This window comes from Poecilia latipinna, unplaced genomic scaffold, assembly GCF_001443285.1.
Source record: "Poecilia latipinna isolate Pla-1442-1.1 unplaced genomic scaffold, P_latipinna-1.0 Scaffold1884, whole genome shotgun sequence".
NCBI lineage: Eukaryota > Metazoa > Chordata > Actinopteri > Cyprinodontiformes > Poeciliidae > Poecilia > Poecilia latipinna.
Genome location: NW_015114500.1, coordinates 6435 through 19889, shown reverse-complemented (window position 1 = coordinate 19889; position 13455 = coordinate 6435). Strand labels below are relative to the sequence as shown.

Genomic DNA, 13455 nt, shown 5'->3' with positions numbered 1-13455 from the left:
AATAACAACAACAACAACAACAACAACAACACTAACAACAATAACAACAACAACAACAACAACAACAACAACAACACTAACAACAACAATAACAACAACAACAACAACAACAACAACACTAACAACAACACTAACAACAATAACAACAACAACAACAACAACACTAACAACAATAACAACAACAACAACAACAACAACACTAACAACAACAATAACAACAACAACAACAACAACAACAACACTAACAACAATAACAACAACAACAACAACAACAGCAGCACTAACAACAATAACAACAACAACAACAACAACAACACTAACAACAACAACAACAACAACACACTATTAAGAAAAACCAAACCAAAACTATGCAAATAACAGAAGAGAAGTTCTTTGCAGAATCTTCCCAGCCGTGCCATGAAGTCAGACCTTTATCTCTATTGCAGCTATAAAACTCTTATCAACCATAAAACTATGCAAAGGCCAGAGGTTACTGCACTACCTACTGTTGAATAAACACTAACCCATAACATGTCAGTTCATTGTCCAATATAAATGTCAGGCGTTGCTAAAAGGTCACTCTGTTATTGTTCCAGTTTAACAGCTCAGTCAAACCTGAATGTCATCATGGTGTGAATTGGCTCTGCATGATAGATGCACCACATATATGTTATATGTAAAAATACAGATGTATTCTTCTTTAGTCCTGAGGAACAATAAGAACACAGCCTGTAAAATGATTGAGATCTTATTCATTCGTCTAAATAATCCAGCATTAACTGATCTTCAGCTTCATTTCTGTTATTAAAGCAGGATTCTCACCTCCTGAACCTTCATGTGATGAAAACAGGCTCAGACACCAGAAGCTGGTCGTTTCCAACTCAGAGCTGCTTTTTGTGTCAAAATGATCCAACTGCTGCTGAACATCCTCGTCTCATAAAACTCACTCAGTCCGAGCGGCAGAAACTCTGCAGCTGTTCCTTCACTCGTCCACCTAGTGGAGGAAATGTGCCAAACACTTTTCCTCCACATTTACCTCCCGGTCCTCCAGAACCGGAGAGTCCAGACTGGGTCCGGGTCCATTCTGGATGGTTCTGTTCGCCTCCCTCCTCTTTGCTTCTTCTTAACAAAAATTATTTACATTTTCATAGAAAGAGATTTTTGAAGATATATATATGTTGTTATTATTGTATTTTTTGGCACAACTCAAAGCATTTGTCTGGTGTTAACCTCTGTTATGTTATGCTCAACTAAACACTGAACGTCCTGATCCGTGATCCATGACCTGCTTCTGTTTTTAGTGTGAAAAAATGAGGAACGTGAATCCAAAGCAATAGAAATGATTTGCACATCTACAACATTTATGATGTTTAGACCAACAAAGATTTAGATTCCTTTTATAAAAACAAAATATTTATTTAACTAAATGAAAACATTGCACATTATTATTGTTAATAATAATAATAATAATAATAATAATAATAATAAATTGCTCTCAGTTCTGGCCCTGCAGGACCAGCAGGGTTTTCTGCAGAGGGACTTAGAGGCAGACAGGAGCTGGAGAGAATCACAGTGATGAATCTTAAACAATGAAACTGAAAACAACTTATATTAATGATGGGAAAACACCAAGGAGCCAAAGCACAAGAGCCGTTAAGCAAGATGATAAACAGGAGCAGAGGAGCAACGAGCGACTGGGAATAACAGAGCAGACAGAAGAATCCAGGAAGGACAGAAGGAGGGAGATGAGAGGAAGTTCTGAGGAAGAGAAAAGGAATCAGGGCCACTTTGGATGAATACTCTGTGGTGCAACGAGTCGGCATGAATAAATCTGACATCTGGCTCCATTCAGTCATTTACCTCAAGTATCGTAACCCAATGTTTAAACTTAAAAGATGAAACTGAACCACATTTAGCTTCATACAATAACAACACACTGATAGAAAACCTCCATTCCTTATAAATGGTAAATGACTTTTGTCATGTGCAGCTTTAAGTTCTCATTAGTCTGTAAATGATCTAAGAGTCACTTTCATCCTGAGAGGAACAGAAAACGTCCAGATCAGCAGACGGACTCCCAACAGGTCAGGTTTGTTGATTCTTAACAAGCTGAAGACAGAAGATGTAGTTACATCTTCTCCATGTTGGAGTACGTCGCCACTGAACGTGGAATATTAGAGAATGTTGTTTTTTCATATTCAGAAACAACACAGGCTGTGAAAGCAGGAAATCCAGCTTTCCTGCCACACGATGATGCTGCAGATGTCGTCTCCCGGTTCTCACGCCGTCAGCCCAACCTGCCTGTTAAAACCTCAGTAAAATGTCCCTCTGCAATGTGGAGCTGTGTGAAACCTTCCAAATGTTTGTGATTTACCAAGAGTTTGTGAACTGATCCCATATTTGAGAAAAAGGTGGTTACACAAAGTTCTGCATCTGCTCTGATTTGAATCGTAAACCGATCAGCTGTTTCCCCTCCAGGCTTCAGAATCAGCCGATCAAAAATATCAATCTGGACAAGCTGATGCTGATCAGGACTCAACTGATGAGGAACAAATTCACAGAAAACTTCACTAATTAACATGTGTCAGTTAGCTGTGTAACCACAAACATCACAACACAAATCTTTTGATTAAAATGATTTTTATTGTTATGCTTAAAATCTCAGATATGCAGATTTTAGCTCCATCTCCATGGTAACATTCAAACACATATAAACGTTACCTGAAGTGTAACATCAGTGCCTCAGACGTTCTGAACTCCTTAAACATTTAGCAGCAAAATAAAAGCTTCAAATTTGGCAACAAGTTCAGAGTTTAATCCTTAAAACTGAATCCAAGGCTGATGAAGTTTGAGCAGAAAACAGAAACCGAAGGAGAAAAAGACGAAGAAACAAACATATAAAACATCCTCATGTTATACAAATTCAACAAATGAACAAGAAAAACAGACAAAATCATCAACAGTAATAAAAACACAAGTTTTATTTATAAAGATGTACTTTAAGTTAAAAAAAATTCCAGTTTGAAGAAATTAGCCAGTTTTTGGAGCCTAAATCTATAACCAGAACAGTAACGATATTTTATAGCAGCTTTTCCCTCATTCACACATTTAAGCTGAGATTTTATTAAAATCCGTTTTATTCAGTTTTAACTGCGTCTCCCTGAGGTCAGCCTGCCGTCATGGTGAAGCTGATGAACTGGACATAAAGCTTTGCTGTCCTAATATTTTCTATTTGTTGAAAAGCTGAGAGCAGAGATGCTGCAGAGCAACAGGAGGCGTCACTGTTACAGGCCACGAGACAATAAACAGTATTTATTCATAAATCTGGACATTAAAGACAATAATGTGAGAAAACATGAGACAGGAGCGACACAATCAAAACCAGACATTACGAATCAGATGCCACTGTTGCCAAGGAAACCTCTAAAATAACCTCAGATCTGGAAGAAGGATGTGTTTGGTCTGCTGAGACCAAATCTGAACTTTCATTCCAAGATGGCAGCAAACCCAAAGTGAAGCACGGTGGTGGCAGCATCTGCCTGTGGGATTATGTTGGGGTTTATTTTTCTGTCACAGTGAATCCAAACATACATGAACGTTAACAAAACAATGACTTCATCAGAAGAAACGACAACTTAAAATGATAAACAACTAATATTGTTACATGTAGACATAATAATAATGCAGGTTGTAGAGATTTCATTATTTATGCAATAACTAAATAATATCTCAGCAACATTAACACAGCATCATGAACACGCTCATGTAATTCACGCGCATGTCCACCAGGTGGTGTGTTTGGCCAATCTCCCAAATCGCCTTCAGTCCAGTTCAGTATGAGTCCAGCAGCAGGTCTTTAAAGTTGGGCCTCAAACTGGCAGGAGTGATTGATTGTCACTTCCTGTTTCACGATATATTGGCGAGGACTTCCTGTCGGCTTTTGAACACATTATGTTAGTGGATAGACTTTCATGTCATACACAGGGAAGTCACCAGTTTGTCCAGTGAGTGGGCGGGGCTTAAGTCATGTCACCAAACCACCACACCAATGTGTGCAGCTGTGCTCCCTGATGGCGCACAATCAATCTGGTACAGACCAGATGCTGTATCTGTTCCAGGGGGCGCACTGGAGTCAGATTCCAGTATAATCCTCCTGGCATCGTTGGAGGTTAACACAGGTCATACATATCCAGTTTGGCGCAAATCAGACAATGCTTGTGTGATTTAGTGCCAATCGGATGCAAACTGCAAAGGATTAGAATTTGCCAATCCGCCAGGCCCAGATTGGTTCAGCCACCAGCGTTGAGAGACGGATTCAGCATCATGATGTTCTGACACCAGACAGGTTAAAATCTGTACGAGTCCAAATCCAAAAGGAAAACGTTCAGCAGCTAAATAAGTGACTTCGTTTTGGAAGGGGGCGGAGCTAAAATGATGTCACATCTGACTGTCTTAATGAGACGACTGCTGGTCGGCTACGACACAAAGTGTGATGAAGCTGGGAGTGTCAGCTTCATCACACACTGGGTGAATGGTCAGACTGAGGCTTGGCCACGCCCACATGCAAAACAAGCACAAAAAAAGCAGTGGGAGGAGTTTGCTTAGATACATGTGCAAAAGAGACAAAATGGTGACTTTGATCCAAAATGGCCAACTTCCTGCGGGAAGTTACACATATATACCAAATTTCATTATTGCTGATCAAAGCATGGATTGGGTTTGATTTTTTAAAATATTGTAGGGGGATGAATTAGGCCACACCCACTAAATATTAGGATGAGGACTGATCATATCGAATGTGGAGCAGATCGACTGAAACGTTTAGAGCCAGACGTATGAACACAGGGTGATGATGTCAGCGAACAGCCACATAGTACCGAGTATACAACCTGCATGACTCGGACTAGGTTTGGTGTAATTCAGTCTTCTTTGTGAAAGTTCTGGCATTTCCTTTGATTTGGTGAGCATGCCAAGGTCGCAATTTGGCCACTTCCCCTAGACATGCCCAAAAACTCAAGATTTTGATAACTTTTAATCTCCCATTTTTTAACTGCATACTGAGAGAAGCTGAAGCCAATAGCTCAAAACCTTTGGAGGAGGACTCCAAGGTTTGAGTTGTTTAAATGTGAAAAGTAGCTGAAATTACCCAGAACAGCAACCTCCCTGTACATTTCAGGACATATTTAAGAGAATTTATTTACTTGATTTTTGGAGCATCTACCTACATAAGTTTCAAATCTCTACAATGTACCGTTTGGCTGATTAAACGTTGAGCAGTTTGGCCACAACCACTTTTGGTTCCATTAAAAACCTTTCATGTGAGGGAAGAATGTGTTGAAAACTGGTGAGTTTTCAAATATGCCTAGGTCCCTAAATTTACGTTATTGGATGGAAAAGCGAAAACTGAGCAACAATTGACACAGATAAAGAAGTTTATTTTTTATTTTTTAAGTCCTTTCTAAGTCTAACATCTTGTAGCTGAACTGTGCTTGAGAATAAAAATAATTTTCATGTCATGTTTGCCGTTTATAGGCCTCCATGGCAAGATCAGAGCTTCTGACACAAACATCTTCACGTAAGAAAAGATGTGCTGGTTCTGCTGGACCCGTCAACCGAGCGGCGAATTGTGGACATGTAGATATCTGAGGTGACCCTGGATAAGCGGCGCGGGGCGATGTACCCCTTACCCACACAGCAGAGATTCTGGAAGATCCTCCTGAAGTGGCTCCTGAAGTTCACTCCGATGAAGGCGTACAGCAGCGGGTTCAGGCAGCAGTGCAGGTAGGCGACGGTCTGCAGCACAGACATCGCCTTACGCAGTGAAGACTCAGCATGACAATCACGATGTTCGTAATAACTGACGGTGTCATACAACAGGGCCAGGTTGTAAGGCAAGTGGCAGGCGATGAAGACCAGCACCACCACCATCACCACTCGGACCGCTTTCTGTCGCTGGACGTTTCTGGCTTTCTGCAGGGTGATGATGACTGCGGTGTAGCAGAAGATCATGATGAGCAGCGGCAGGAAGAAGCCAATGGCCAGTTGGGTGCTGGGAACACCAACCTTCACTATGCTAGCAGTATTACTGTCATCAAATTTCCACTCACAGACGTACTGTGGATCTGTTGTCTCTTCCTCTTCGGTGCCGTTGAACCAGACGATGTTATTATGTGATGGTTCGTACCAATGGTAGAAGTGGAAAGTGGGAACAGACACCAGTAAGGCAAACATCCAGATCAGGGCACAGATGATGCGACTGTGTGACACTGAGCGTAACCTGAAGCTCCGCCGAGCCTGGACGATGGCGATGTAGCGGTCGGTGCTGATGCAGGCTAACATTAGCATGCCGCTGTACAGGTTGACGCTGTAGGAACCACGCAGCAGCTTACAGGCCACCTGCCCCATCGGCCAAGAGTACAGCTCGTTGTAGACGATGAAAGGTAGAGCCAGCACGAACAGCAGGTCAGCGATGGCCACATTGAGCAGGTAGACGTCAGTCATGGATTTGGTTCTCTTGTAGAGGGCATAGGTGAGGATGACCAGGCTGTTCCCCACCAAGCCCAGGATGCAGATGATGGAGTGAATGTAAGGACCAACCACAACGTTCACACCGTTGTCACTGGAAGAACACGGTTCATAAAAAGGATGGTCGTCGTAATAATAGTCGTCTGTGAAATTATCCGAGGAGTTCATCTTGTTTCACTGTAATAAAAGCCAAAGAGAAAGTTAATTAAAATATGTTCCAATTAAAACATTTATTACTTCATAGCTGTCGTACTGTAATTCTTCAATTTGTTTCTGTTTGTGTTTTAAGTTCCTTGAAATGACATTTCTTACAACCAAACAGGTTCTCGGTCCAGTTATGATATAGAAAACTTCAGGATGAAGGACGGATGTTTCCAATCGTTTGAACAAAAAGCTAAACATCATCATGTTCTGAGCTGAAGAAAACACAGGCTGGTGTCCATCAAGATCTCTTTACACAGCCGCCTTTTTTCACAAGAGGAAGGAAAAACACAAAACTTATTATACGCAAATAGTCACATGAATGTTAAACAAATAATGGAGTCAGAGGAAGTTAAAAATGACCTTTGAATAAGTAAATATATTTACTCAAAATCAGGTTTCCTTAGAAGCTCCATTCAGAGATCAGGAAAAACATTTTAACAGCAACATCGTCATAATAAACTGATGAAATATTCACTGCAAGATTTTTACAGTTTCTTTCTTTGTTGTCTTTTAAATTTTTCTAAAATTCTTATTCTGAAGAAACAGAATCAACCAATCAAACTTCATCTGTAGATAACTTTAAATGACAGAAACACACTGTGCTGGTTAAAACCAGGCAGACTGGAAAAAACAAAAACACAAAGCAGGAGTTAACGTTTTAAATCAACGTATTTCCAAAGAAAAGACTTCCTGCTGTTCTTTTCCTGAACTGATTGGTCATTTTACTGTTTTCACAATTAAATTCACCGAGAATATTTAGTTAAATTATTTCATTCCCATGTATTATTTCCACATACTGGGTGAATAAAACATTTTGAGAAAATCTGAGATTCTGCTTCGTTGACCATAATATGTGTTGGTTTTAAATACAATCTAAACAATATAATCACTGAACCGCGAAACAAGATGAACCAAAGCTGCCAGGTCAACAGAGGATCTCTGCATTCCTCCACAGTCACTCAAACCAAACATCTTTTCAGTTTCCAAAGGACTAAAAGGAGCAAAATCTTTAAAACAATTGAGATTTTACCAAACAATCCAGCTTCAGACTAAAAACTAACGTTCTGCAACGTTTCTCTCATGCAGTGGCTGTTAAACAGGATTCTCACCTCCTGCAGCTGATGCAGACAGTTTCCTCCTCGGTGTGGTGAATTAAAGCTCAGACAGAAGCAGCTGATCGTTTCCGAGCTGCTTTCTGTTTAAATGCCTTCTTGTTGCTTCAGCGTCTAAAAAAACAAAATCACTCAGAGGAATATTAGGAACTATGTGATCTGTGACAACTGTTGTTCCACGTTTCTGTTCTAAAGGTCATTTTTAGTTCCTCTCTGAATTTCATTTTTTTATTCCTGTCAATATGTGTATATATTATTATCCTCATTCGTCCTTCCTCGTGCGAACAAGTCAGGCTGTCTGGAAGAGACGGTTGGACAACACAGGAACAGCCAGAGGTCAGCCTGTCTTCAGGCTGGCTTCAAATCAGGAACTTTGTTGTTTAAATTCATGTTCAGCGTCTTTGAAAACATCCATCCATCACCTTAACGTTTTCTAAAACATAACCGGTTCCAGTCCTAAGATGGTGCTTGTACTGCGTCAGTTCTAAGGACCCGTTTGGACTTCCAGTTTAAACAGTGACAAACCTTTAAAGGGGCAACAATATGCATTTTCCAGGGACATGATGCACTATCAAGTTTCCTTCAGTTGTGATAAAATTGCTGCATACACAAAAATAATTTAAAAAATTGACCTGTGAATGGTTGCCGTGGGAGATTAAATGATTTTTCAAACATGCATGAAAGAATTAAAACAACACTGCAGGTTTGTTTTTAATCAAATCAAATTTTATTTAAATAGCATATTTCAGCAGCAAGGCATTTCAAAGTGCTTCACACTAAATTATAATGTGATGCAAAGCTCCAAGAAGTCAAAGATAAAATTCTCAATGTTTTATTTCATTAATATTTCTGCTTCATTCTGCTGCATTTTGTCCCCAACTCATCTTCAGCTGCGCTCTTTATCACTAACTAAAGGTCCAACTTCTTCAGAACAACTTAAAAGTAAATCAACTCATTCTCACCCCCCAGTGGACAACTGCGGAACTACATGCACAAACATAATGGTAGTGACAGGAAACAGAACTTGGAGCTCTGTCAAAGCAACTCATGAACACATAAAAACAGGTTAATATGAGAACATTATTCAAATCAACTGATCAGAAATAATCAGGGTTTAATGATACATATATCTCAGACAATAAGAATTGATTCCACAATATAAAAAGTACAATTATGAAAGAAAAGGAAAAAGATTTGTACATCACATTTTATCAACAAAGCAATTCAAAATGTTTGACATGAAAAACAAACAAACAAACAAAAACAATTAACTTTACACTGCAGTGACAAACCCAATGCTGAAAAAACAATCTAGACAAAATGCTTTAAGGTAAACCTTCCAACCTTTCATTCATCAGCAGAATCATTTAAAAAGCTGCTTCAACAGTTAGACAGGTTTAGTGACCTGAACCTGTAGAGACACATAAAGACAATTACAAAACCAGCCTTCTGTCACCTGCAGAACATTTCCAGGGAGGATTTTCTTGGTGTTTCTTTATTAAATTACTTTTTCCATCAGTATTGATTTTTATCTCCTTATAGTTATTAATCACTTTGCGGCAACATGCTTTAAAAATAAAATTAATAGCATTAAAGGACTAATGAACACAAAAAGATCTTGAGAAGCTTACCCATCCTTTTATCTTCAGCTTAATTGATTACTGCAAGATGGTTCAAGTGCTTCACACCATAAAAACATAATGCAATAACCAAAAAAATAACCAAACAGCAATTAGCATGAATTTTTGTCAAATGCCATCATCAAAATTAAGAAAATAGATGAGAAGATTTGTAGAACTTTTGAAAGGTTAAGATACAGATAGACTCCTACCTGGAAAGTGAAATTTAATTAAAAGTGCTTCAACAAATTCTTAGTTTAAGGCTGTGAATCTGACTACAGAGGATCATGACTCATTTATTGGGTTTCCAGGTAAAACCTGCAGGATTTATTTGGTTAAATTGCCTCAGGGCAGTTCAGGCTACGATGTAGTAGCTCCCCGCCATCCGTGTGTGAATGTGTGTGTGAATGGGTGAATCTAGTGTGAAGCGCTTTGGAGCCATCTAGATAAAGTATTATACTAAAACAGGCAGTGTACATAAACGGTGTAATATTTCCTTTTCAGAGGGTGGTGGGCACTTCCTCTAAAAACTCTGAACTATCAGAAACATCTTCCGGTACTTTTGGATCAGTCCAAAAATATGTTGAAATTTTGATGTCTTGTCCAAATGTATTCAAAACAGAGATGATTTTCCTTCACGCCTCATGCAGTTCACATGTTCATCAGCAGCCAAGATTCTTATGGAAACTAAGCAACAATCAACACAAAGAAGCCTCAGCAGTTTGTAATGTTTAGATTTTTCTTTTAAATACTTTCTAATATCTTCCCTTTGTGGTCAGATTTTGCTTTGGAGACCTGAAGATCTCAATCAGAGCTCCTGACACTATTAGCTTCACATGCTAAAAGACGTACCGTCTTCATTGGTCCCATCAATAGGGAGGCGGCGCGGGGCGATGTACCTCTTTCCCAAACAGCAGAGATCCTGGAAGATCCTCCTGAAGTGGCTCCTGAACTTCACTCCGATGAAGGCGTACAGCAGCGGGTTCAGGCAGCAGTGCAGGTAGGCGACGGTCTGCAGCACAGACATCGCCGTATGCAGGGAGTCCTGCTCATCACAATCAGTGTGTTTGAACAAACGGACAGTCTCATACAACAGGGCCAGGTTGTAAGGCAAGTGGCAGGCGATGAAGACCAGCACCACCACCATCACCACTCGGACCGCTTTGTGTCGCTGGAAGTTTCTGGCTTTCTGCAGGGTGATGATGACTGCGGTGTAGCAGAAGATCATGATGAGCAGCGGCAGGAAGAAGCCAATGGCCAGTTGGGTGCTGGGAACACCAACCTTCACTATTCTAGCAGTGTCAATGTCACCAAATTTCCACTCACAGACGTACTGTGGATCTGTTGTCTCTTCCTCTTCGGTGCCGTTGAACCAGACGATGTCATTATGTGATGGTTCGTACCAATGGTAGAAGTGGAAAGTGGGAACAGACACCATTAAGGCAAACATCCAGATCAGGGCACAGATGATGCGACTGTGTGACAGCGAGCGTAACCTGAAGCTCCGACGAGCCTGGACGATGGCGATGTAGCGGTCGGTGCTGATGCAGGCTAACATTAGCATGCCGCTGTACAGGTTGACGCTGTAGGAACCACGCAGCAGCTTACAGGCCACCTGCCCCATCGGCCAAGAGTACAGCTCGTTGTAGACGATGAAAGGTAGAGCCAGCACGAACAGCAGGTCAGCGATGGCCACATTGAGCAGGTAGACGTCAGTCATGGATTTGGTTCTCTTGTAGAGGGCATAGGTGAGGATGACCAGGCTGTTCCCCACCAAGCCCAGGATGCAGATGATGGAGTGAATGTAAGGACCAACCACAACGTTCACACTGTTGTCACTGAAAGGGCACGGTTCATAATCAATGTAGGTATCATAATATTCATAGGCTGGAGCAGTAGAGTCATTGGAGAGGTTCATCTTGTTTCACTGTAATAAAAGTCAAAGAAAAGTTAGTTAAAATGTGTCAAATTAACAAAAATTAATGTTGATTCCAAGCAAATGTTTTAATGGTCATGAAGAACCAGCAGGTGGCGCTAATGTTAACAAAGACAAGGTGAAACATTGAGAAGGAAAACATTCAGAGGCTTTCTTTCTCTTTAATTCTACATAGTTTTACAATTAATATGCTGAATTGGTTATTAATTTTTGCACCTAATAAAATTAGACTTGCTAATGAACTTTATACAAAGTACAGTATTAACATTGTAACAGAGGAATATTTTGAATAAAACTTTTGATATCAAGTTTTCCAACAAGTCTGAATCTTCTACACTGAAAATAAAATGTATAAAAACTGGAGCTGCCAGAGGGAAGATCAACAGCTCTGAGGAACCAGAGTTCAGTCAGAGCGAGCGCATGTTTTCCACGCTCCTTCAACCTTCCTTCGGGGGACAGGGAAGGTTGCAAAAACCGATTTATGTTTTTGCATCCACCTGAATAAGGTGTAGTTGCTCCACTGGGTGACGACACACAGATATTTATCATTCCTATTTGGTAAGAAACTGATAAACTCATTCTGTAGTGACCATCAGTCAGTCAAACTTTATTTGCAGAAACTTTTTGTACAAACGACAGAAACACAATCCTCAGTTAAAACATGAAGCAGGAGTGTGTAAACATTTTAGATTAACTTTATTTCCAAAGAAAAATGTTTCCTTTCCTTCTGTTCTTTGCCTCAACTGATTTGACCTTCATTTATTTCTCACATCTAAACATGAAGTCAAATTATTTCATTTCCTGGAGTGACAGAACCAGGACTAGGTGAATAAACATTTAAAAATACCAGATTCTACTTTGTGGAGCGTAATATTTATCGACTTTAAATCTAATTAAACAATAAGCAACAATAACATGAAACAAACTGCTAATCTATTAGGAGAGCTCTACGTTCCTCCAGTCATTCAATAAAAAAAATCTTCACCATTTAAAATAAAGATTTTATAAAATCATAAACAGTTAAATATTTCTGTTCCCGTTAAATCAGGATTCTCACCTTGTGAAGCCGATTTACAGAGTTTCCTCCTTCCTGTGTTGAATAAAATCTCAGACACAAACAGCCGATGGTTTCAGAGTCAGTTGCTGTGTGAAAGTGATCAACTGCTGCTAAACATTCCTGTTGCTTCAGCATTTAATAAAACTCAAACCCTCAGAGGAACCGGGCCGGCCTCACCACAAAAACGCTCCAGTCGTTCTGCTTTAGTGATTCAACTTTATTTCTACAGCACATTTCAAAACCACAAGAGTAAAACACTAAAACAGAAATACGTAAGAAATGCACACAGACAGGACAGGTGTATTATGGGGTCTCACATACGATTATTATTTAAAGCTCCTTTCTAAGCTCCTCTCTGATACATTGAGTTTTATTTTTACATTCATGTAAGTATTTGCATATTTTATGGTCTATATTCCAAACAGTTCACCAAATCTCTGTCTTGTTAGAAACAGTTTTCACCTCTGAGGTTTTCTGAGTGTCTGTGGCTGTTTTTGGTCAAATGTGATTTTAAAAATCGTCATACCTCACCTGAACACTAGAGGGCCCCTCGCCTCACCTTCTCTATACATTTGCTCTCATGTCAAAAGAGAGACAAGTGTTCAAATAATGGTATATGTTGGATATATTATTTGATTTCCTGCATAGCGCACGTTTTGTAGTTTTAAGTAAACATAAGTTTAAGGAGAACTGGGAACACAAACCCCCACCGAAACTGGACTCTGGACTTCCTCTCAGAGACCACAGGTTGAGAAGGGAAGAAGATTTCTGCTGAGCTCACAGGCAGCACAGGGCAGCAGCCTCAGTCCGAAACTCTTCACATCTACACACAAAACTTTTACACAACATTTTCATCAAGTACAATGACAATATGACCATACTGAGCCGCAGTAAAGGAAAGGTCATCAGTCATCACAGGGAAAAAGACAGGACAAACCACTATGTACACACACACACACACACACACACACACACACACACACACACACACACACACACACA

General features: G+C 40.0%; 2 protein-coding genes across 3 annotated transcripts; both read right to left on the bottom strand.

The window, feature by feature from the left end:
- Positions 1-2652: 2652 nt before the first annotated feature.
- On the bottom strand, positions 2653-7932 carry LOC106934931 (C-C chemokine receptor type 6-like). Of its 2 annotated transcripts, none has more exons than XM_015015105.1 (2): positions 7839-7932; positions 2653-6702 (listed from the first exon to the last, which is right to left on the bottom strand). In XM_015015105.1, the coding sequence occupies exon 2, from the start codon at positions 6691-6693 to the stop codon at positions 5572-5574; it is 1122 nt and encodes a 373-aa protein (XP_014870591.1). In that variant the 5' UTR covers positions 6694-6702; positions 7839-7932; the 3' UTR covers positions 2653-5571. The 2 variants fall into 2 exon arrangements, with proteins under 2 accessions (XP_014870591.1, XP_014870592.1); XM_015015106.1 differs by having other exon boundaries at positions 7791-7926.
- Positions 7933-8545: 613 nt separating this feature from the next.
- On the bottom strand, positions 8546-12539 carry LOC106934935 (C-C chemokine receptor type 6-like). The gene is made up of 2 exons (XM_015015109.1): positions 12454-12539; positions 8546-11387 (listed from the first exon to the last, which is right to left on the bottom strand). Exon 2 carries the CDS (start codon positions 11376-11378, stop codon positions 10293-10295), a length of 1086 nt encoding a protein of 361 aa, XP_014870595.1. The 5' UTR covers positions 11379-11387; positions 12454-12539; the 3' UTR covers positions 8546-10292.
- Between the last annotated feature and the right edge of the window lie 916 nt (positions 12540-13455).

Coding starts and splice junctions, on each gene's coding strand:
- LOC106934931 (XM_015015105.1), bottom strand. CDS start 6,693: ATGAACTCCTCGGATAATTTCACAGACGACTATTATTACGACGACCAT.
- LOC106934935 (XM_015015109.1), bottom strand. CDS start 11,378: ATGAACCTCTCCAATGACTCTACTGCTCCAGCCTATGAATATTATGAT.